The 24,919-nt window shown below is 45.8% G+C and overlaps 1 protein-coding gene across 1 annotated transcript in view; it reads left to right on the forward strand.

The window, feature by feature from the left end:
• The window catches only part of MATN2 (matrilin 2), a 203,550-nt gene that overhangs the window by 134,544 nt on the left and 44,087 nt on the right, over nt 1-24,919 (forward strand). Inside the window, 3 exon segments of the mRNA XM_075316235.1 lie at nt 5,529-5,651; nt 7,089-7,211; nt 18,662-18,784. Of these exon segments, the coding sequence (XP_075172350.1) occupies nt 5,529-5,651; nt 7,089-7,211; nt 18,662-18,784 (369 nt within the window).

Raw genomic sequence — 24,919 nt, forward strand, 5'->3', positions numbered from 1 at the left:
AGCGCATCTACCCAAAAATGGTATAATGAAAAACGTTAGCTCAAGACGCAAAAAATAAGCAATTACTGAGCCCCAGATCCTGAAAAATGATAATGCTATGGGTCTCAGAAAATGGCGACAAAAGCGCAATTCTTTTTTTTTTTACAAATGTCTGAAAACCTGAAATTTTTTTCACCACATCGTAAAAATAAAACTATACATGTTTGGTGTGTACGAACTCATAACGGTGGATAAAAAAAATAAATTGTGAAATTACACTTTTTTTTGCAATTTCCCCACACTTGGAATTTGTTTCCTGTTTTCCAGTATAATATGGGGTAGAATGAATGGTATCGTTCAAAAGTACAACTCGTCCGACAATAACAAAAGCCTTCATATGGCTATATTGACGGAAAAATAAAAAAGTTAGGGCAAAAAGAAGAAGGGGAAAAAAAAGAGAGGAAAAAACGAAAATGTAAAATCTCTGGGAATGAAGGAACACATTCATAATGCAAATACTTGATGTTTTTTCATAAGTTCTCTATTAGTAGAAAAGATGGCACATAAGGAATGTTGGAAATGGCAATAATCTGTGACTCTAGAAATTCTATAGTCATTGTGATTGGTTTCAATCATACTTGTCACCTTTTGGCAATGCCTCTGGGGCAGAATCTGGAGAGCGCTTTGCTTTGAGAGTATAGTCTTTTTGGGAAGTAAAGTTCGTAAGTTCAGTTTTAATAAACTTTTATATAAAGTCCCATAAAATTTTAGGTGTCTCCCAATCATGTGCAGTTTATGTAGTAAGGATTACGTGTGTGATGTCAGATTATGTGACATTTTGCAGAATTGTTAATTGTGTCGCCCAAGTTCTTTCCTTGTCAGATGAAGACCATTAGGTCAGTAGTAACTGAGTTGGTGAAATCAGGGTCTTGTAGAGTTTTTCGTCTCTAGGCACTTCTAGAGTTACGTCGTAGTGATGGACAGATCCGGACACCATAATGTCTGATGTGTAACACAAGAAATCAGTAGTGTGTGTAGCAGCTCATTTCCACGGCTGGTTAATACTGACCTCAGCAATCAGGTCCCACAGAGAGTTCAGACCTGCTGCTATTTGCGTGGAAAATCATATGATTCGTTTTGTGGAATTTCAACAAAGGAAAAAGGTTGTCATTCTACATTCTACAACATATGCATGCACGCAGACGTGTGGCTATGGTGGGGCGAAGGAGGGTTTAATGATAAATGCACAAAACTATAATGTACAAAACTAAATATTTACCAAATAGAAAAGAATAATGGACTTATCTAATATATGTAGATGCTACACTGTGCACAATTACACCCAATGGTTGGGGCAGGAGGGTCGGAGGATTTAATAAAAACTTTGCTCCTATATTTGTGGGGGTTGTATTTTATATCTTAGATCTTGAAGGTTTCCATTGCATGAAGATATGATATTGACAATGAGTTCTACTTCTATTCTGCTGAGTGTAAATTCCATGATCCATACTATTAAAAGGAATCTATCACCAGGTTGTTCCTCCTGGTGACGCCCTGGCAAAACCAGGGTGTCACAGAGCCTGCAGAAATCCATCAAAGTGCAGGCCATTCTCCTCCTTGGTAACTTGATCCCACACCAGTGCAGCAGGACAGACCCCCCCCCCCAGTGTAAGAGCTAAACAGAGCAGCGGGGGAGGGGCTGGAGCAGAGTGTGTGAGGAGGGTGAAGAGAGCAGACCAGGGGAGGATAGCTCCTGGCTGCTGTAAGGAAGGGAAGTGTGAGGAAGGGGCCCGAGGTGACCGGGGCAGGGTAGTGGCCCACCGGTATACGCAGCTGGCTAGTCCTACTGAATAGACTGTTAGAATTTGTATTATGGCAAGAAAAAAGCAGCTTAGTAAAGAAAAATGAGTGGCCATCATCATGAAATGAAGGTCAGTCAGTCCGAAAAATTGGGAAAACTTTGAAAGTGTCCCCAAGTGTAGTGGCAAAAACCATCAAATGCTACAAAGAAACTGGCTCACATGAGGACCGCCCCAGGAAAGGAAGACCAAGAGTCACCTCTGCTGCGGAGGATAAGTTTATCCAAGTCAGCAGACTCAGAAATCGCAGGTTAACAGCAGCTCAGATTAGAGACCAGGTCAATGCCACACAGAGTTCTAGCAGCAGACACATCTCTAGAACAACTGTTAAGAGGAGACTTTGTGCAGCAGGCCTTCATGTTAAAATAGCTGCTAGGAAACCACTGCTAAGGGCAGGCAACAAGCAGAAGAGACTTGTTTGGGCTAAAGAACACAAGGAATGGACATTAGACCAGTGGAAATCTGTTCTTTGGTCTGATGAGTCCAAATTTGAGATCTTTGGATCCAACCACCGTGTCTTTGTGCAATGCAGAAAAGGTAAACGGATGGACTCTACATGCCTGGTTCCCACCGTGAAGCATGGAGGAGGAGGTGTGATGGTGTGAGGGTGCTTTGCTGGTGACACTGTTGGGGATTCATTCAAAATTGAAGGCATACTGAACCAGCATGGCTACCACAGCATCTTGCAGCGGAATGCTATTCCATCCGGTTTGCGTTTAGTTGGACCATCATTTATTTTTCAACAGGACAATGACCCCAAACACACCTCCAGGCTGTTATTTGACTAAGAAGGAGAGTGAAGGGGTGCTACGCCAGATGATCTGGCCTCCATAGTCACCATACCTGAACCCAATCGAGATGGTTTTGGGTGAGCTGTACCGCAGAGTGAAGGCAAAAGGGCCAACAAGTGCTAAGCATCTCTGGGAACTCCTTCAAGACAGTTGAAAGACCATTTCCGGTGACTACTTCTTGAAGCTCATCAAGAGAATGCCAAGAGTGTGCAAAGCAGTAATCAAAGCAAAAGGTGGCTACTTTGAAGAACCTAAAATATAAGACATATTTTCAGTTGTTTCACACTTTTTTAAGTATTTCAGTCCACATGTGTTAATTCATAGTTTTGATGCCTTCAATGTGAATCTACAATTTTCAGAGTCATGAAAATAAAAAAAACTCTTTGAATGAGAAGGTGTGTCCAAACTTTTGGTCTGTACTGTGTGTATATATATATATATATATATATATATATATATACAGTTAGGTCCAGAAATATTTGGACAGTGACACAAGTTTTGTTATTTTAGCTGTTTACAAAAACATGTTCATTAATACAATTATATATATAATATGGGCTGAAAGTGCACACTCCCAGCTGCAATATGAGAGTTTTCACATCCAAATCGGAGAAAGGGTTTAGGAATCATAGCTCTGTAATGCATAGCCTCCTCTTTTTCAAGGGACCAAAAGTAATTGGACAAGGGACTCTAAGGGCTGCAATTAACTCTGAAGGCGTCTCCCTCGTTAACCTGTAATCAATGAAGTAGTTAAAAGGTCTGGGGTTGATTACAGGTGTGTGGTTTTGCATTTGGAAGCTGTTGCTGTGACCAGACAACATGCGGTCTAAGGAACTCTCAATTGAGGTGAAGCAGAACATCCTGAGGCTGAAAAAAAAGAAAAAATCCATCAGAGAGATAGCAGACATGCTTGGAGTAGCAAAATCAACAGTCGGGTACATTCTGAGAAAAAAGGAATTGACTGGTGAGCTTGGGAACTCAAAAAGGCCTGGGCGTCCACGGATGACAACAGTGGTGGCTGATCGCCGCATACTTTGGTGAAGAAGAACCCGTTCACAACATCAACTGAAGTCCAGAACACTCTCAGTGAAGTCGGTGTATCTGTCTCTAAGTCAACAGTAAAGAGAAGACTCCATGAAAGTAAATACAAAGGGTTCACATCTAGATGCAAACCATTCATCAATTCCAAAAATAGACAGGCCAGAGTTAAATTTGCTGAAAAACACCTCATGAAGCCAGCTCAGTTCTGGAAAAGTATTCTATGGACAGATGAGACGAAGATCAACCTGTACCAGAATGATGGGAAGAAAAAAGTTTGGAGAAGAAAGGGAACGGCACATGATCCAAGGCACACCACATCCTCTGTAAAACATGGTGGAGGCAACGTGATGGCATGGGCATGCATGGCCTTCAATGGCACTGGGTCACTTGTGTTTATTGATGACATAACAGCAGACAAGAGTAGCCGGATGAATTCTGAAGTGTACCGGGATATACTTTCAGCCCAGATTCAGCCAAATGCCGCAAAGTTGATCGGACGGCGCTTCATAGTACAGATGGACAATGACCCCAAGCATACAGCCAAAGCTACCCAGGAGTTCATGAGTGCAAAAAAGTGGAACATTCTGCAATGGCCAAGTCAATCACCAGATCTTAACCCAATTGAGCATGCATTTCACTTGCTCAAATCCAGACTTAAGACGGAAAGACCCACAAACAAGCAAGACCTGAAGGCTGCGGCTGTAAAGGCCTGGCAAAGCATTAAGAAGGAGGAAACCCAGCGTTTGGTGATGTCCATGGGTTCCAGACTTAAGGCTGTGATTGCCTCCAAAGGATTCGCAACAAAATATTGAAAATAAAAATATTTTGTTTGGGTTTGGTTTATTCGTCCAATTACTTTTGACCTCCTAAAATGTGGAGTGTTTGTAAAGAAATGTGTACAATACCTACAATTTCTATCAGATATTTTTGTTCAAACCTTCAAATTAAACGTTACAATCTGCACTTGAATTCTGTTGTAGAGGTTTCATTTCAAATCCAATGTGGTGGCATGCAGAGCCCAACTCGCGAAAATTGTGTCACTGTCCAAATATTTCTGGACCTAACTGTATATATATATATATATATATATATATATAATGTAAAAACAAATTACAGGGTTATCAGCAGCAGACCCCCTGTTTACCTGGGGCAATGTGCTACTTTGTTTGTTGGGTGTGATAATCTTTAAGCTGGAGTACAAATCATCATTATCGGTAGCACATGATGATAGTGTATGATTTCATAAAATTTCATTTTAAAACACAAAGAATATTTTTTTTTCCAGGTAGACAAACCCTTGAAATAAATACATACCTCTGTTACTTTCTACTTGTGGTCCAACCCTTTATGTTCTCTACTAAACAGACTATTGCTGACTATGTCCCTGCCAGTTCAGTTTACCTCCTTGCTATTATATATCTGGCTATTAGGCAATTTGCTGCAGCAGAAGCTTCCCCCCACTTCTGTGTTTCATTTTAAACATTTGAGTACCAAGTGATATATTTATCCCATAGTTTTAAACCAAAATCAAATTGATTGAATAAACTTACAGCCCTCAAAGGACTAAGCACACACTATTTTCTGTGTTTCAAAAGAACAAGATCAGCTGCAGCAGAAGCCTCCCCCCACTACACGTTTCTTCCTGGATCATGACATCACTTAAAGACTGCTTTTTATTAAAATTAATATTAATTAAAAACTACGATGATATGATTGTACCCGATTGTGCCTCCCACTATGTGAATGACTATTGTAGAATTTATTTTATTACATACCTTTGCACAAGAAATGAGAATGTAATTTTTTTTTATAATACAATCTATGTTCTTTTTGTCCCTTTTCTGGTGTCTATTATTAGAGGTGGATCATTGCTCCGAAACTAACCATGGATGCCAGCATGTCTGCACGAACACAGATGAGTCATATACATGCCGGTGCTATGAAGGCTTTGTCTTGAGTGACGATAAGAAGAGCTGCAGAGGTAAGCACATCTCCTGTTATGTGATAAGAAGACTTTACTCCTACTTTGTGATATTAGCACTGACAACCATGTTCATTAAACATTTAGCATGTTGTGCACTGTAATGCTGAGGAAAAAGAAAGGAGAACGTTATCATTGAGCCTCTACATTCCCATTAAAGAAAAGTTGGCCGAAGATGCCGATTTCAGCGAGGGAGGATCGGGCATATTGAATTTTAATGCCCCATCCAAACAAGCATTTCTCCAACATCTTTCTAAAGTGTATGAACACTTTAAAGGAGTTGTACCAAGTTGATAAGGGATCTCTTATCAATTTCTGGGAGTCCAACTGCTTGGACCTCTCCCAATTTCGAGAATGGAGAAGGAATAGAGTGGAGGTCGAGGATGCACACCTCCACTCCTATTCTTTCTCTATAGAACATCTGTTAGTCAGGTGCAATAGTCACATAAAGAATGAATAGAGGGGACATGTACGCACAAGAGCTCTGCTCCATTCAAAGCCATGTTCTTGAGATCGATGGGGGTCCCAAGAGTTAACTCAAAAGAAACCAATAACTTATCCACTATCCCATCTACATTAGCAAGTGCCTAGTTCCCATTTAGGTTTGAAGCAACTGTCTAGTCTTCTACCTGTGTAGAAATGTTGCCCGATGTAGGGAGGGTTAAAAAGCAGCATAACACTGTAGTTGCCCCTGTATCTCTTCTTTTATGCCCTTGCCTCAAGAGAATAAGAAGGCAGAAGCTAGTAAATAATTTAAAAAACAAAAGTTGCATGAGGTTCCTCTTATTTTGATACACAGCCAAGATAAGCATAGAGCTGGGGGCTGCAGCCTGTACCCTTATGCTTTATCTGTGCTGAGTATCATAATATGGAGGGAACCTTACGCCAATTTATTTATTTATTTTTACACCATTATAGAGAGGCGCAGACTGTGTGCGATTGCAAGCAGTAAGACACGCTGTCACACAGGGTGGGGGCGCGGTCTGACTGTAACCAATCACAGATGCCGGGACTGCCGGTGGGCGGGGAAAGCAGTGCATATGCATGAGGTTAATGAGCGGCCCCAGAAGTAGTGTTACAGCTGTGCGGGAGACTGGTACTTATAACGCGCTTGCTCCTATCCCCCTATCCCTTCTACCACCATTTTAAAGCGCCGTCCTGATTCGGATCGCCCTAGACTTATGTAGAGATCAGTGTCCAGGGAGATATCCAGGATCAAACCCAGGCCCGAACTGTTTTGTTTTTTTGGTTGTTTTTTTTAAATCTGGTTGGCCCCGCCGATCCCGGATATCTGCGGATTCGTCATCACTATTCACAATGCCAGTAATTTTGATCAGGGGTGCCCAAACTTTTGCATACCACTGTATGATGAATTGTGGTTGTGACTTGATTCATTACATATTATCTGATGCCTAACACTTGTATTTCTCATTTCAGCCATGGACCACTGCGCTTTGAATGAACACGGCTGTGAGCACTTGTGTGTCAATGCGGAAGGCTCGTACGTGTGTCAGTGCTTTGAAGGATATTTTCTTCGCGATGATAAAAAGTCCTGTCAGAGTAAGAGGCCGTTAATCTGTTCTTACAATCCATTGTACAAATCCCTGTAAATAATGGCCGAATGTTTGCTCTATGTTGAGTTTTTACATGCGCAGGCCCTTGTAGATAATCAGATATTGATGTAATCTCTCGTAGCCTCTTGGCAACCAGCATCGCTGGAGTGAAATTGATAGAGATTGAGTAACATGGGGTTTTAGCCAAAATAATGAAAAGGCTTCACATGGGCAGCAATATTTTACATGTTTTTTGGAATAATCTTAGGAGATAGAAGCTGATACATTGATCTGTGTTATGACTATAAATGTTACTAAGGACACCGGTACCATAGAGACGGACCATACGGCTGGTGTGACACTTTTACAGAAAACGGATCTATTTTGCCGGTGCAAAAGAAAGTTATACTGAGTAGTAATGAGCGGACCTGGACTGTCAAAGTCCAGATCCACGCGAGTTCAAAAGAACCCAAGCACCGACCCCAAGCCCAGAGTCCTCAGGGGACACCAAGTAACGATCCGGATTCAGCCACCTGGGTAATATAAAAACAAATTAAACAAAAAAGAAAGAAAATAGTAATAAAGCAAGCGCTTCATACTTACCGGTCTCTGCACACGACTGTACACTCCTTCCGGGGCTACTCACTCTACTTCTGGGATCACTCACTATACTTCTGGGGCCGCTCACTCTACTTCCAGGGCCGCTCATTTTACTTTCAGGGCCACTCACTCTACTTCCTGGGCTGCTCAGTCTACTTCTGGGGCTACTCACTCTACTTCCGTGGTCACTCACTCTACTTCCTGGGCTACTCACTCTACTTCCGGGGCCACTCACTCTACTTCCGGGGCCACTCACTCTACTTCCGGGGCCACTCACTCTACTTCCGGGGCCGATCACTCCACTTCCGGGGCCACTCACTCTACTTCCAGGGCCGCTCACTTTATTTTCGGGGCCAGTCACTCTACTTCCTGGGCTATTCACTCTACTTCCGGGGCCGCTCACTTTACTTCCGAGGGCGCTCACTCTACTTCCGGGATCGCTCACTTTACTTTCGGGGCCACTCACTCTCCTTCCTGGGCTACTTACTCTACTTCCGGGGCTACTCACTTTACTTCCGGAGCAGCTCACTTTACTTCCGGGGCCACTCTTTATCTTCATCCATATGCACTGCGTCCCCGGCCACCGGCAGTCCCCTCGTCTCTGATTGGTTGCGCCTCACCCTGTTTGACAGCATGTGTGACTGGAACCACTCAGAGGCGCTGAGTCTAGATTGGTGTAAAAATAAATAAATAAAAAAATTGGAGCTAATTTTTTTAATTTATTTATTTATTTTCACAGCAATAGAGATGCACACACCCAGCATCTCTGATTGAAAGCAATCAGATGCAGTCACACAGAGTCGGGGCACATCTGACTGCAACCAGAGACATAGGGAATTCCGGCGGGCGGGGGAAGCAGTGCATATTTATGAGGTTAATGAGCCGCCACAGAAGTAGCATTAGAGCCACACGGGAGACTCAGTAAGTAAAATGCGCCTGCTCCAATCCCCTTATCATTTCTACCACCATTTTTAAGCTCTTGAGTCGGATCATCATAGATTTACATGGGGACTGGCGTCCGGACAGATATCCGCGATCAATTACAGGCCCGAACCAGATTTTTTTTTTTAAAACCCGGTCGGATCCAGCTATGTCTGAGCATCACTAATGCTGAGTAGCTTTTAATTGCAACCTGTCACCTGCAGAAACTACGGTATTTACCTTCACATATAGGGGTAATCTGCAGGTAAATAAATCTTGTGTATTCACTTACTGGAGCAGCTGCTACAGGGAGAAAATGAAGTTTAATTCTCCCTTCAGCCGCTCTATTCCAGTCTTTAGGGTGGTGCAGGGGCGGTTACACTCACTACATGCTACACAGTGAGTTGAGTGCATTGTGATCACTCCCCAGCACTTTGAATGACAGCTTTCTCTGCAGTGTGTGTGTAACATGTGTACACAGCAGGCTGTCAATCACAGTCCCAGGGAGTGATAACAGCGCACTCACTATGTGGTAAGCAGTGACTGTAATCCTTGTACCACCCCAATAACTGCAAGAGAGTGGTTGCAGGAAGATAACACTTCATTCAGCAGCCGCTGCTCCAGTAAACCAATCTAAACAATTCTTTACCTGCAAACTACCCAAATATCTGCATCTACTGTATATAGCGTTTCTGGATATGACAGGTTCCTTTTAACAGGTTGCAAAAATGCTGTTACCTTAACTAACATGACTCTTTTGATAAATACTTACATTATTTTTAATGCAGATTTATTTTATTGAAATTTCAAAAATTAAGAACAATACAAACAAGAAATAACCTCCCTCCATTCCCAAACCCTCCCCTCCCCCATAATAAAAATAGCTATGTCAATTACAAAAGATATTTTACAGTTTTGAAAAAATAAATGGCCAATGCGAAAAACAGGGAAGACAGAGCCTCTTATATACCAATGTGGGATCACCTTAGCGCACCAGTACAGTATTGAAAGAAAAAACATCAACACCATTAAAATCAGAACTATGCAGCCAAATTTCGAAGCATTGAGCCCCCTATTAACAAACATTCAACATGCAGTAACGTTTCCATCTGACAGAGGCAGATGGAAGGCACCAGTCCATCCTGCAGCCGAGCATAGGGCAGCCGAACAATCTGAAAGAGAAAGATGAGCATTCCTTTGGAGGCTGCCAGCATAGAATAATAAACAGGTGGACAGGCTGTCACAGATATCCTGAAGACAGATATCATATTTAAGTAAAGTTTGTATTTCTGCAATATTTTCCTATGGTAGTAAGTGTTAATTTCCCTGTGGGCTGCAGTACTACTCACCAGCAACAAGAGGTCACTGTCTTCCGTTTTACTCTTAAATACAGTGGCATGCAAAAGTTTGAGCACCCCTGGTCAAGTTTACTGATATTCTAAACAATTAAGCAAGTTGAAGATGAAATTTTCTGTAAAAGCCATAGAGTTAAGGATAACATAATAATATATTTTTTACATTTTTAAATTCACAACAAAAAATAAAGTTGGCCAATGCAAAAAATTGGGTACCCTGCAGCACCCCCTTTGGCAAGTATCAAAGCTTGTAAATGTTTTTTGTAGCCAGCCAAGAGTCTTTCAATTCTTGTTTGAGGGATTTTCATGCTTTCTTCCTTGGAAAAGTCTTCTTGTTCTGTAAGATTCTTGCATGCACTGCTCTTTTGCGGTCTAGCCACAGATTTTCAATGATGTTCAGATCAGGGGACTGTGAGGGCCATTGTAAAACCTTCAGCTTGTACCTTTTGACATAGGCTAATGTGGATTTTGAATTGTATTTAGGATCCTTATCCATTTGTAGAAGTCCTCTTTTCAACTTCAGCTTTTCTACAGATGGTGTTATGTTTGCTTGAAGAATTTGTTAAACTTTAATTGAATCCATTCTGCCCTCTACCCGTGAAATGTTCCCAGTGCCATTGGATAGAACACAACCCAAAGCATGATTAATCCACCCCCATGCTTAATGGTTGGCGATATGTTCTTGTCATGACATTCTGTCTACATTTTTTCCCAAACATTTGGTTTGATCATTGTGGCCAAGGAGTTCTATTTTAACCTCATCAGTTAACACGACTTGTTTCCAAAATACATCAGTCTTGTTTAGATGTTATTTTGCATACTTTCATATGCTAAATTTTATGGTTAGGACGCAGGAGAGGTTTTCTTCAGATGATTCTTCCATGAAGGCCATTTTTCTGTAGGTGTCTCTGAACAGTAGAACAATGTACCACAACTCCAGAGTCGGCTAAATCTTCCTGAAGGACTTTTGCAGTGAAGTGAAGGTTCTGATTTGCCACTCTAGCAATCCTACGAACAGCTCTCACAGAAATTTTGCTTGGTTTCCAGACCTTATCCTGACCTCCACTGTTTCTGTAAATGCCATTTCTGAATTACTTTTCGAACTGAGGAAAGGGCAACTTGAAAACGCTTTGCTATTTTTTTCTAGCATTCTTCTGCTTTGTGGGCTTTCACTATTTTGATTTTCAGAGTGCTAGGCAGCTGCTTTGAAAAACCCATGGCTGTTGTTTTATTTGCACAAGGTTAGAGGAAGCTGGGTTTTTATAAAGCTGTGAAATTTGCATCACCTGCCCTTTCCTAACTATGATAATGAACAAGCCACAAACCTAACAGGCTAATTATGGTCTGAAATGATAGTCAAAGTTATCTGAGCACACAAATCTCCAAGGGTGTTCAAACTTTTGCATTGGCCCATTTTCATTTTTGTAGTTTTTAAAATGTTAAAGATGAAAATATTTTTTTTGTTCTTACCTAAAATATAAAGGAAATGTGTCATCTTTAACTTTATGCCTTTTAGAGATCATTTCATTTTCAATTTGATTAACTGTTCACAATAACAGTAATTTTGACCAGTGGTGCTCAAACTTCTGAATAGCACTGTAGACTCTTGTTTGGAAAGGACAGAGTTAATACCTAGTTAGCTAAGGAGGGTGAGAAATGATAAAGACCAGTGTGAATTAGCTCCTGTTTCAAAGTGAGTTAGGGAGTAGTTGTTGGTCAGCTAGAGAGAATTGAGGACGCCCTCGGAGAAAGAACAAAAACTTTGGGTTTTCTTGAGTTTTCCTGCCCGTGCTCCCCACCGTCTGTTTTTTGGCTACTAACCCGTGCCTTGATTGTGTCACCAGAGGGTGCATGAGAACTTCAGACACCAAGGGAGCTGATTTGTGCTAGCGTGGAAGCGCAGACAAGCACGTTGTAATGCTTGTTAGGCGAGCACAGGGTTAATGGATGCACTGGACCAAGTGACCAATCACTGGCCTTGAGGAGCATATTTGAATGGCTACCGAGTCTTCACTAAAGCCACTATTGGTGGATATAAGCTAGCATTGGTAGGAAGCCAACAAAGGCAGCCCCAGGGGATCACGGTACATTGGCAGCTGGTGCCACGTGTAAGGAGTAGGACACAAATATTCTCAGATAATAAGAGTGTAGCACCCTTGAACCCATTAGGGTGCTACAAGGATCTGCATCCCCACAAGGATGCAGGGCCTACCCCCTTAGGAACCCAGAACCCCAGTGCCAGTAACACCAAAAGCCCAGGTAATCCCAGTTTTCTCCAACAATCCCCCATATAATTGTACCTAGCTAGGGTGGGACCAATGGAGGGCCGCCTAGAGGTGGAGCCACTCCAGTCCACTAGTTGACCAGGTGGGAGGGGCAGACTGTGGAGAGTAGTCGGAGACAAGTGTGTTGTGAATGTTAGCTATGTTTTGGCTGCTGGGAGGCTCCCTCTGGTGGCCAGGAATGGTTTGGACTTGGACCAAGTGTGTTGTGCAGTGGGTGTTTCCTTTGCTAACTCTCTGCTTATTTAAGTCCTGGTCTGATTGCAGGCTGTTGCCGGATGTCAGTTGTTCTTTGTATCTCCAGCCTGCTTAATCCTGCTTTACACCACATCTACTCCAGATAAGTGCTTGCTCTTTATTTATTGTCTGGTTCTTTTGCTTATCTGGGTTTGTCATTTGTTGTGGTTGGTTTCAGTTTATTTCCTTCCAGGGATTTTCCCCCTTAGTGGATTGTTGAGGAACTCCCTGCAGTTCTGTGTGGAGTATAGCTCCTTTGGGTCCATGTGTTTGTGGCTTGTTGAATTTGTTATAATTCTTGTTTTCTGTTCATTGGTATGACAAGGGCACCTGGTATAGGACGGAGTTCAGATCGAGCGATCTGAGGGCCTTTTTGTACTATCAGGAAGTTGGTTATTTTGCAGGGTTTTTCTCTGGCTACCATCAGTCTCTTTCCTGTCCTTTCCTATTTTAGTCAGCGGGGGCCTCACCTTTTGCTAATCCTGTCATCTACCTGTGTATTGTGTTTTTCCTATATCACCGCAGTCTTTGAATGTGGGAGGCTTGCTATTCTTGTCTATTTTCTGAGGCAGAGAGTTATTCATCTTTCCTACCTTTAGGATAGCTAGTTCTCCGGCTGGGTTCACGGTGCACAGGATGTTAGTTCACCCCTCGGCTACTTCTAGTTGTGATGGTTAGTAAGGGGATGGCGGCCAGATTAGTTGCCAATGCTCTTGTCACCTTTTGCCAATGATTTGTGGTGGTCTTCCATGGTTCCGGATCATAACACAAGTGTCAGACAGGCGAGGAGTGAAGGTGGAAGCAAAGTGACGTCCTGACTCGGGTTAACAGTGACCTGGTACCCAGTAGAAGTGGTGGAGTACGGTGGAGTACTCCCAGAACTACGCACCGACGGGGTACAGGACCCAAGGACAGTAAACAGCTTGAAGCCGACCTGTTAACACCTGCACATCAAAGAACTTGCTGACCCTAAAGACCAGAGACTCCAACTCCACAGGGTTCATGCTACCATCACTCGGACAGGAGTGGACAAACCACAGACTGGGGACCCACATTGTTCTATTCCACGGGGACCCACTTACCGCAACACCGCAAGTGGCGTCACGAATAAACTTTATTCAACAATCCCCTCTAAATATCCCCATTACAAAAAGTGCCCAGGGCACGGAACCGAGTAACAGCTACCACTGTGACATTCCACAGACGTACACTGCCCAGAACCGAGTACCCATATCCCTGGGTGCTACAACCCTTTTTCCTGGCGTCACGAACAGGATTGAACTGGACCCGGTCAAAGTGGGTGACGTGTGCCTTAAAAACTGTATTCTACGGACTGAACTTTATTGTTTGAAAAACCGCCGCCATTTTGCTGTGAAAAATAACTGCGCCTCAGCAGACTAAAAGGCACAAAAAGAAACCCCGCCCACGACTCCTGTAAGCGCGGGCGGAAGAAAGCACTAACCTGACCCAGAAGTTCCCAGAGGTGCTCAAGTCCCGCAACAAAGTGGCAAAGAAAAAGAAACCCAAGGGACTGCGCCATGGAGCCGGTTAGTCCTAAGCGCGCACGGAGGGATGAGGATGAACAGGTCGTACCCGTCCCCGCCGCCGTGGAACCGGAGGAGTCGGATTCGGCTTCTAGCACTCTAGAGGCTGCATAGGTTTCGCGCACGGGGTTATGGCTTCCGTGCTGTCCTCACAATGCGGTCCTTGCCTGAGGTCCCGGAGCCAGTGCCAGATGAGGAGCCTGTTGCCCCCCCGAGCGATGTCCCATTACCAACTTACCGTCGATGCAGCAAACTGGGACACTCTGCTTGTGTGTGTCCAGCAGGTTAGTAGAGCCCTGGGATTGAGGTCGGTTCCCAGATGCAACCCTATGTGCCAGCAGAGATCGTTGCAGAGGAACCAGCTCCCACTTCAACACCCACTGCAGCATCAGTCCCTCAGCTGCCACCAGGAGGCAGTGCAGGTCCACGGGACCAGTGCACGCAGACTCTAAATGCTGATCCCAGGACGCCAAGTGAACCTGATGGCCCCTACCCAGCACCCTGGTAGCCATGACCTGAATGCTACTGTACCACCCCGTGCTTGGCAGCTGAGCCGCTCGGATCCGGACCTTTAGTGGGTGGCTCGAGGGTCTCTGGACACGGGGGTCTTGCGGTCACTCCAATCAAAAAGGGGGTTTGTGGTTTGCGGACGTAGCTCTACGGCCGGAGCTGTGTTAAGTTCGTGACGCCACCCACGGGATGTGGTGAAGGTAGACACCACCGCTGCAGTTACGGGGCACCCGGGGGAGTTGTTTGGCAGCAAGTTGTTAACCCCTCCGTGGGCAGGGATGGTGGCCCTGGGACCCGTTGGGAGTGATTGGCGGTGCAGGGAGATGGGCGACCGGAGGGTGCTGATGTACTCACTATTAGTAAACACACGAGACTCTGGTAAACCAAGGTGATGGTGGTCGGTGCCCACAGCCAGCTGCAGTTTGGTCCCCCACCCAGCTGGTGGTTTCTGTCTTTCTCCTGAACCTGTGTGTGATGGTGGACTGCCTATGCTTGCAACTTCAGGAGTCCGCTCCCGGCTTGTGGTTGCCTGAGGAGCCCTTTGCCCACAGACGCTGGTCCGTGGGATCTCTGAGCCGTGGTGGTGGCTTTCTATCCCCCTCGTTGGGCTGTTGTCTTCAGTCGGGACTTTGGGTGGGACAGGACCTCTAGTCTTGGCCGCAATCAGTTAATTAGCTAGCCCCCAGTGGCTTCTGGACCTAGCTTCAGGGTCTGAGTACCCCCCTTTGTGCTCCGGTTTCCGAGTCAGTTCCCCGGTTCGGTTCCGGAGGGCCACTACCCTGTCCCGGTCCACCTCGGTTCCACCGAGCCGTCTTACCGGCTCCTGCAGACAGAGGCCTCCTTCTGCCTCCTAGCCTGAGGTACCAGGGCTCCTACCCTGGCACCTGCTCAAATTGGGTTTTCTCTCCTCTGCTGGAGCTACACATAGCCCCAGCCCAAACACCTCTCCAACTTGAACTCTTGACTGTTGTCTTTGCTTTCCCGCCTCAGGCTGTCTGAAACTCCTAGGTGGGCGTCTTCCAACCGCCTGGTTCTGCCCCCTGGTGTGTCCATTAAGCCCAGAGGGGGTGACTAGGGTTTAAGTGTGTTTGGCTGTATGTTACCTATGAGGGACTGGTGTAATGCGGGGCCCTATCTGTGACCACCTGGCTGGCCAGGGCGTCACACTACCAGTTAAATTGTTTACTGAACATTGTTTTATTGTTTGAACATTGGACTGTTCCAGATTGAAAGAAAGTTGCCAGTTTTCGTGTTTTTGATATAAAAATGGACCCAAGCTGCAGGACTGGCAGCAGCCAATACAAAGTTGTGTTCTTATTTGCACCAGTTGTGCCCCATCAGGGTACACCCATCCAGTGGACATTGCTGTGAGCACCACCACCAGAAGAGGCCGGATGCAGGAAAGGTCCGGGACAGAGCGGGACAGAGATGGTCCGGACCTGGTCACTAGTAGAACCGGTGACCTGCCTCCTGAGAAGGGTTCTGGGATCAGGATTTTTGGGTGGTGGGTGCAGGGAGGGATACCCCAGGTTTGCAACATTTAATGTGATGAACCTCCCCTGCGTGGGATGACCCAGTTATTTTTAACATGTAAATAAAAAAAGAAAAATGTGTAACCAGTTTTACTTTGTAGCCCGAGGACGTGCTGGAATTAACCAAGGGGGAATGTAGCGCCCCTGAACCCATCAGGGTGCTACAAGGTTCTGCATCCCCACAGATCGGATTAGGGACCCAGAACCCCAGTGCCGGTAACTCCAAAAACCCAGGTAATCCGTTTTTCTCCAACAATCCCCCATACAATGGTACCTAGCTAGGGTGGGACCAATGGATGGCCGCCTAGAGGTGGAGCCACTCCAGTCCACTAGTTGACCAGGTGGGAGGGGCAGACTGTGGAGAGTAGTCAGAGACAATTGTCAGACAGGCGAGGAGTGAAGGTGGAAGCAAAGTGACGTCCTGACTCGGGTTAACGGTGACCTGGTACCCAGGAGAAGTGGTTGCCGGTGGAGTACGGTGGAGTACTCCCGGAACTACACATCGACGGGTTACAGGACCATAGGACAGGAAAGAGCTTCAATCCGAAGTGTTAACACCTGCACAGCAAAGGGGATTATCAAGGACTTTGCTGACCCTAAAGAATCCGAAGACTCAGTAGCAAAGGGAGAACCGGGGACAGGACCAGAGACTCCAACCCCACAGGGTTCACGCTACCGTCAGTCGGACAGGAGTGGACAAACCACAGACCGGGGACCCCCAGTGTTCTATACCACGGGGACCCACTTACCAGAGACAGGTGCAGGGGAAGAAGGTACCAAAGAAACCAGACTGGCACTCTGACAAGTGGAACCTGTAGGTGAAACCAGCCGGCCTTGGGCCCCCAGTTACCAACTCAAAAACAGTGAGCAAACCAGTTGCACTGAATACCTGCGTGGACTCCCTTCTTCCGACGCCCACTGCACCATACACCCACTGGGGCAAAACATTACTTGCGGAGAGACTACCATGCTAGCTGCCAATGCCATCAGCCCCAGTAGAAACATTCTGCAGCGGCGGCTCCCTACACTTAGCCGCAACACCGCAACTGGAATCACGTATAAACTTTATTCAACAATCACCTGTAAATATCCCAATTACAAAAAGGGCCCAGGGCACGGAACCAGGTAACGGCCACCACTGTGACATTCCACAGACATACACTGCTGTAACCAAGTACCCCATATCCCTGGGTGCTACAAGAGCAGCAAATGGTATCATAGGTTCAGCCGGAATGGCTGGACATAGAAGCAACGGCCAGACTGGATAGTTGCAGCAGCACCAGACAATATCATAGGAGCGGACAGTGTGGATAGTCGCAGCAGCCAAGATGGATAGTTGCAGTGGCCGACATCATAGTTGTGGCCTGTCTGGATGGTTTCTGCAGCTGCAGTCGGTAAGGGTAGTTGCAGCAGCAGCGGACTTGACATGCACTGGAACACAGATAACAATCAGCTATACAGCACACAACACAGTAGCAGAGCAGCACAAAAGGACCTCAGAACTAGCAACTTATAGACCGCATTGGACAGGCACCTCCCTTAAGTGGAGGATGCCTTAATTATCTGATGCCTCTTAGCAAGAATCGGGAGCAGAGCAGCGCAGATGGGAAGGTGAGAGTGTTGGGGTCTCGGCTAGGAGAGAAGGGCAGGACAGCATGAGGATGCCGTAAGGATGTTACAAAGGGATTCCCAGAGCTCTTGTTCCGTGCCGTTGCTTGCATTGCCGCAGTAAGCCACACCCCCAAATACTTGCATTATTTATGGTTGTCAAGAACTTGTACAGGAGTCTCCTCTCCAAAGAAACTATATTGTTAGGAAAGAGTGTTGGGAATCCAAACGAGAAAGACATGGAGGGAGAAACAAGCACCAGACCCCTCAGTGTGCCAAAACCTGCCACCATAATGGATGGTCCTGTTTTAATATTTGCAAGTTGATTACATTATGGAAAGGTTGAGTCTAGGAAATCACTTCGTTTTCTGACCACAAAGGGAATTGAGCAAATAAGCAATGAATAAAATACTTTTTGAAATTAAAAAGCTTAAAAAAAATCTCAACAAGACACCCATGTGTCTTCCAGGTGTGTTGTTTTTTTTTAGCCTGGTAGACCTAGAATGTAAAATACGGAGCATTTTCACAAATGGATAAGTCACTTCTTTTACCTCTGAGGTTTTTGAGAGCCTGAAGCTTTTAAAAGAAGCTCAAAAGCCTAAACATATGAGCAGCTAGTGTTTTTGGAAAATGTGTACAGAGAATTACCTTTTAGAAAGAAAAATACCACATTTTTCATGACCATTTTGTGCTGCTGTACTGTAAAAAAAAAGTGTTCCATTCCTTTTCAGCGCCACCACAGGTGATGTGAAGAATTACACAATGTTCTTTGAAATCGTACCCAAACCAAACTACTCCATTAGGAACAACCATGATTTTCCTATTTAGGTCTGCCGGATTAAGTAACTATATATTGTTTTGCTCACAGGTAAAGATGTCTGCAAATCCACTGAGCACGGATGTGAACACCTCTGTGTAAATAATGAGGATTCCTATATCTGCAAATGCTTTGAAGGACACTTATTAGCGGATGATGGAAAGAAATGCAAAAGTAAGTGATGCTGACTAGTTTTTAAGGGGAACCTGTCACCTACAAAAACTATTTGCCTGCACATGTAGGGGTAATCTGCAGGCAAATAGTATTTAAATCCTGTGTACTCAGCTTACTAGAGCAGCGGCTGCAGGGAGAAAATTAAGCTTTATTCTCTCTGCAGCCACTTAGTTCAAGTCTTTAGAGTGGTGTAGGGATCTGTTACATTCACTGCATGCTACATCCTAAGTGCATTATGATCACTCCTTAGTACTTTGATTGGCGGCCTGCTTTGCCACGTGTGTGTGTCTGTGTCCAGAGCAGGCTGTCAATCAATTTGCCGGGAAGTGATCACAGCGCACTCACTGAGTAGTAGGGCTCTTTTTCACTCGCGATTTCCTGGTGCGAGTGCGATCCGATAAAAAATCTGATTGCACTCGCACCAGTGTAAATCCATGAGAGTTTCCTCTGTCCCGTTTTTTCTCCACACGAATCGGCTCTCAGTGTAATCGCAGCATGCTGTGTTTTGCACCGAGTCTCGGCTCACGTGTGTGTAAAATCACACTGCTCTCGCATGTTATGCGACTGCAGTGCGGTGCAGCAGAGACAGACAACGGAGGAGATGGGAGAAAGTGCTCTCACCCTCTTATCCGTAGCTGTGATGCAATGTGATGTGATCTCAATATCGCATCACAGTTGCATGACCCTCGGCTGACACTCTCAGCAGAGGGTCATTAGCATATCGCTTCCGATGCTTCCATATCGGAAGCAGTACGCAAGTGGAAAAGAGCCCGTAAGCAGTGACTGTAGCTGCCCTATTTACTGCACCAATATCTGTAAGTGAGCAGCTGCAGGGAAAATAGCACTTGATTTTCTCCCTGCAGCTGCAGCTCAAATAAACCAATTTAAACAATATTTACCTGCAGATTACCCCAATATCTACAGTTAAATAGCGTTTCTGGATGTGACAGGCTCTCTTTAAGAGGTTGAAAAAAATCCTGTTACCTCATCTGACATGTCACTTTTGATAAATATTTGTATTATTTATGAGATAACAATTCTGGGGCATTTTATCTCATAACAGCTTAGTTCTGTTTCTCTGTTACTCCTCCTGAATATCTATGTACCTTTGTGTCATGTGGTGTTTGGCTTTACACTTGCTGGGTGTCATGTAGGCGTCGGACTCTGCTCACACTGCAGAGTTTGACAAGCAGGCTGAGGTCTCTTAGTTGCTTAGCCTGTCACGGGTGTCGGCTGTGTTTTGCTTCACTGCTCTCCAGTCCAGCAGGAGTTAATTCCTGCTGGTCTGTGAATGTATGTTAGGACATCAGACTGCTAATGACCATTCACAGCCACCTTCACTCTTTACAAGGTTCTGGATCCGGTTGCTGGTCGCCGAATCTAGCTTTAGCGTTGCTCCTGTGTATCAGTCCTTATTATAGCGATCCAGAGCTTGGTGATCTGTTGTGTGCTGTGAAAATATCCCCATTGTTAGTTTATTTCTTCTCTGTGTTTATTTCATCCTGGGTTCGTATTGTCTCTCCCTTGTGTCTGATTACAGTGCGCATGGGTTTTGGTTATTTCCCCTGTCTGTGTTATTTGCGAGGTTTGCTTCTCCGGTCCTGGCCCACTCCTAGAGTGGGTGGAGAGAGGGTGTAAGATCAGGGCTTAAGCAGGAGTTAGGGACACACTGGGGGCCCAGACCTAGCTACCATCAAGCTTATCTCTATGATAAGAGACAGCTTAGGGTCCCTAGTTTGAGGGTCAGCTTAGAAGTCCATCTTCTGTTACCCTGATTCTCTGTGACACTTTGAATAAATTACCAACTTTGTCACCATTGCACCTGACAATATGTTGTGCTAGTGCACAGTCTCAGACTGCAAGCACTGATTGATAGAGATTTATCCCCACCCAGTTGAGGTTGCAGCAGTCAGGGGTTGCAACAAGGTACCAGCCAAGGGACACATTTGTCAACTTCACCACACTGACATTGACTGTCTTGTCGTGACCGTGAACTGTGTGGACGATCAGTTTGGGACACAGAAACACTAATATAACTTATAGCTTATGCGAACAAGAACAAGGCAGAATCCAGCAATAACGTGAGCAATCCAGGATGCTGTTAAAAAAATGTTTTCCTTCTTTTTATTCATAAATTCATTAAAATATAATGGTCCAAGCAATTCAGAACAGCATTATCGCAGGAAAATAGCGCAGATAGGACTACGCGTTTCAGCGGTGAAATCCGCCTTCTTCACGGTCCAGAATCTCATTCTGGACCGTGAAGAAGGCGGATTTCACCGCTGAAACGCGTAGTCTTATCTGCGCTATTTTCCTGCGATAATGCTGTCTGAATTGCTTGGACCATTATATTTTAATGAATTTATGAATAAAAAGAAGGAAAAAAACATTTTAACAGCATCCTGGATTGCTCACGTTATTGCTGGATTCTGCCTTGTTGTTGTTGTTGTTGTTGTTGTTGTATGGATGGACTCCTACGTCCTGATCCGGGCACAACGGAGTTAACCAGGTGAGCTGAGGATCCAGGTGATTCACAGGAGTGAGCTGGTCTACATTGTTGAACTTATAGCTTATATTGAAGTCTCCAGTATAAGTTGTAAATATGCCCGAACATGTGATTTACGATAACTCTGTGACATCTATAGCTTCCTTTACTTAAATCAGATCATAACCAAGACGTCCCTGGTGGGTGAGAGGGAAGATAATCACTCTTGGTCCTTCATTAGATGGAATTCCGCGAGACACTAAAGGCCCTGTCACACAGACAGATAAATCTTTGGCAGATCTGTAGTTGCAGTGAAATCATGGACATATTGTTCCATTTGTACACAGCCACAAACCTGGCACTGATTGTCCATAATTTCACTGCAACCACAGATCTACCACAGATCTACCACAGATCTACCACAGATCTACCACAGATCTACCACAGATCTACCACAGATCTACCACAGATCTACCACAGATTTCTCTGTGTGTGTGACAGGGCCTTCAGCCAATACGAGAGATGCCATCACTTTACCACCCGTCAGTACAAGGTAGATAATAAGAATATACAAAAGTCACTTCCAACAAAGTTAATCAAAATTGCATGGTAACTCTGCTGGACCCCCCACCCGCAAGTCAGGACCTTCCAGTGATGCAGGTGATGCCATTGTGCCGGCAACACTCAGGAGTCAGGGCACGTCTGCCCGACATTGCTGCATGGTGGTGGGTGAATGGGGTAACAATAAATAACTATTGCTATTTTATTCAAAGCTTTCTTACTGAGGATCCTGCTAGTATTCAGAAGGCAGCACATTATACAGCACTTAGATTAAAGGGAAAAATAGTATGTGATCTGCGGGCAGGATGTTATAGAGCAGGAGGAGTCGATCAGATTGATAGACATTTATGTGGAAAAGGTAAAACTTACATTTTATACACTGTGATCCCAAGTGTTGGACATATGACTCCAGTGAGCGGTCTGTGAGGTAGCGTGGTCGGCTGCGCGGCAGAAGACACGGGATCCAGGCACCAATGGTCACAGCACGTGGTTTATTGTCCAAACAAAAATCCAAAACAGCACACAACACGTGTTCCGGAATATCCTCCTCCAGAACCAACAAGCCAGATTCCAGAAATGGCTCACATGTGCTTCTTCGGCAGAAGCTTAGGGAGTTGTATTCACTCCCTCACACTAGGCCCCACACCCAGGTTCCTGTTTCCTTTTAACCCTCCTTTTAGCCTGCAGGGAAACAACAATAAACCCTGGAGTGGAGTTGCTTTCTATACATGGAGGGAGCACAACCGGGGCGAGACGTACCGGCCGTCATAGACAACCCCGGTCACAGTCTCACATACCCCCCCCCTCAGTTCAAGCGTGCGGGGTTGAACTACCGCCATCAAACACGGGCCGCGGGACAAGGCATCGGCGTTGCCCTGCAACCTTCCGGCCCGGTGTTCAACCGTAAACCAGAAGTTCTGTAGAGAAAGAAACCACCGGGTAACCCGGGCATTCCGTTCCTTGGCAGACCTCATCCAGACCAGCGGAGAGTGATCAGTCACCAAGCGAAACCGCCGTCCCAGCAGGTAATAGCGTAGGGACTCCAAGGCCCACTTGATCGCCAGGCACTCCTTCTCCACTACGCTATAATTCCGCTCGGGAGGGGTGAGCTTCCTACTTAAGAAGGTGACGGGGTGTTCCTCCCCCTGAACCACCTGAGACAGCACTGCTCCCAGGCAGACCTCAGAGGCGTCAGTCTGTACTACGAACTCCTTCCGGAAATCAGGGTTGACAAGAACGGGCTGTCCGCACAAGACCCCCTTCAGGGCCCGGAAGGAGTCCTCGGCCTGCGGAGTCCAGCGCACCATGACGGACTTCTTGCCTTTGAGAAGGTCCGTCAAGGGGGCTGATAGTCCCGCAAAATTTTGAACAAACCTCCTGTAGTACCCCACGATACCCAGGAAGGCCCTAACCTGCTTCGTGGTCAGGGGTCTAGGCCACTTCTGGATCGCCTCAACTTTGTTAATTTGGGGCTTAATCACTCCTTGGCCTATTACGTAGCCCAAGTAGCGGGCTTCCGTGAGCCCCAACGCACACTTCTTGGGATTGGCTGTCAATCCGGCTGTTCGGAGCGCGTTCACCACCGCTTGTACCTGTTCCAAGTGGGTCTGCCACTCGGAGCTGTAAATAATGATGTCATCAAGGTACGCTGATGCATACGCCTGGTGGGGTTCCAGCACTAGGTCCATCAACCTCTGGAACGTGGCCGGAGCGCCATGTAACCCAAAAGGCAAGACAACATAGTGGAAGAGACCCTCCGGCGTAACAAAAGCGGTTTTCTCCTTGGCGGACTCCGTCAGTGGCACCTGCCAGTACCCCTTGGTCAGGTTGAGCGTGGTGAAATATCGCGCTTGTCCCAGCCTATCAATCAGCTCATCCACCCGGGGCATGGGGTAGAGATCGAACTTGGATATTTCGTTCAATCTCCTAAAGTCGTTGCAGAACCTTAAGGAGCCATCGGGTTTTGGTATTAGGACAATGGGACTAGCCCATTCACTCCGGGATTTTTCGATGACCCCCAGGCGTAGCATTGTCTTCACTTCCTCTGATATGGCTTGTCTTCGAGCCTCCGGCACCCAGTATGGCTTCAGGCGTACCTTCAGGTGAGGCTCGGTGACAATGTCATGTCGTATCAGACTGGTCCTACCCGGCAGTTCAGAGAAGACATCGGGGTTCTGCTGAACCAGCCTTCTGGCCTCTCGCCTCTGTTGCTTGGTGAGGGCTTCTCCAAAGCTTACTTCCGGTTCGTCCTCTCCGAAGGTCGCCGGAGCCGGGTTTGAACGACCCGAAGAGGAGAGAGATGGGGGAAAATCAACCATCAGGCTTTCCCGTTCCTGCCAAGCTTTTAACAGGTTGACATGGTATACTTGTTCAGGTTTCCGCCTACCGAGCTGCAATACCTTATAGTCGACCGCCCCGATTCTTTCCTTTATCTCGTAGGGGCCTTGCCACTGAGCCAGGAATTTACTCTCTGCCGTGGGGACCAACACCCGATCCCCGGGGGTAAAGGTCCGCATGGTGGCTTGTCTATTGTACCGGCCGCTCTGCGCGGCCTGAGCCTCCTGTAAATGCTCCTTCACAATTGGCATGACCGCGCTTATGCGGTTCTGCATTCCCAAAATGTGTTTAATCCCACTTTTATGGGGGGTGGACTCCTGCTCCCATGTTTCCTTTGCCAGGTCCAACAATCCCCGGGGATGTCGCCCGTATAACAACTCAAAAGGCGAAAACCCCGTGGATGCCTGTGGCACCTCTCGGATGGCAAACATCAAATAGGTAAGCATCATATCCCAGTCTTTCTCGTCTTTTGAAATCACCCTTTTGAGCATGGTTTTCAAGGTTTTATTGAATCGCTCCACTAAACCGTCCGTTTGAGGATGATACACAGACGTACGCAACTGCTTGATCTGAAGTAGCCGGCATAGCTCTTTGGTCACTTTAGACATGAATGGGGTCCCCTGATCCGTAAGGATCTCCTTGGGCAACCCCACCCGGCAGAACACAGCAAACAACTCCCGAGCTATAAGCTTTGCTGCAGTATGTCTGAGAGGTATCGCCTCTGGATACCGGGTGGCATAATCAACGATCAC

The sequence above is a fragment of the Anomaloglossus baeobatrachus genome, chromosome 6 (assembly GCF_048569485.1).
Source record: "Anomaloglossus baeobatrachus isolate aAnoBae1 chromosome 6, aAnoBae1.hap1, whole genome shotgun sequence".
NCBI lineage: Eukaryota > Metazoa > Chordata > Amphibia > Anura > Aromobatidae > Anomaloglossus > Anomaloglossus baeobatrachus.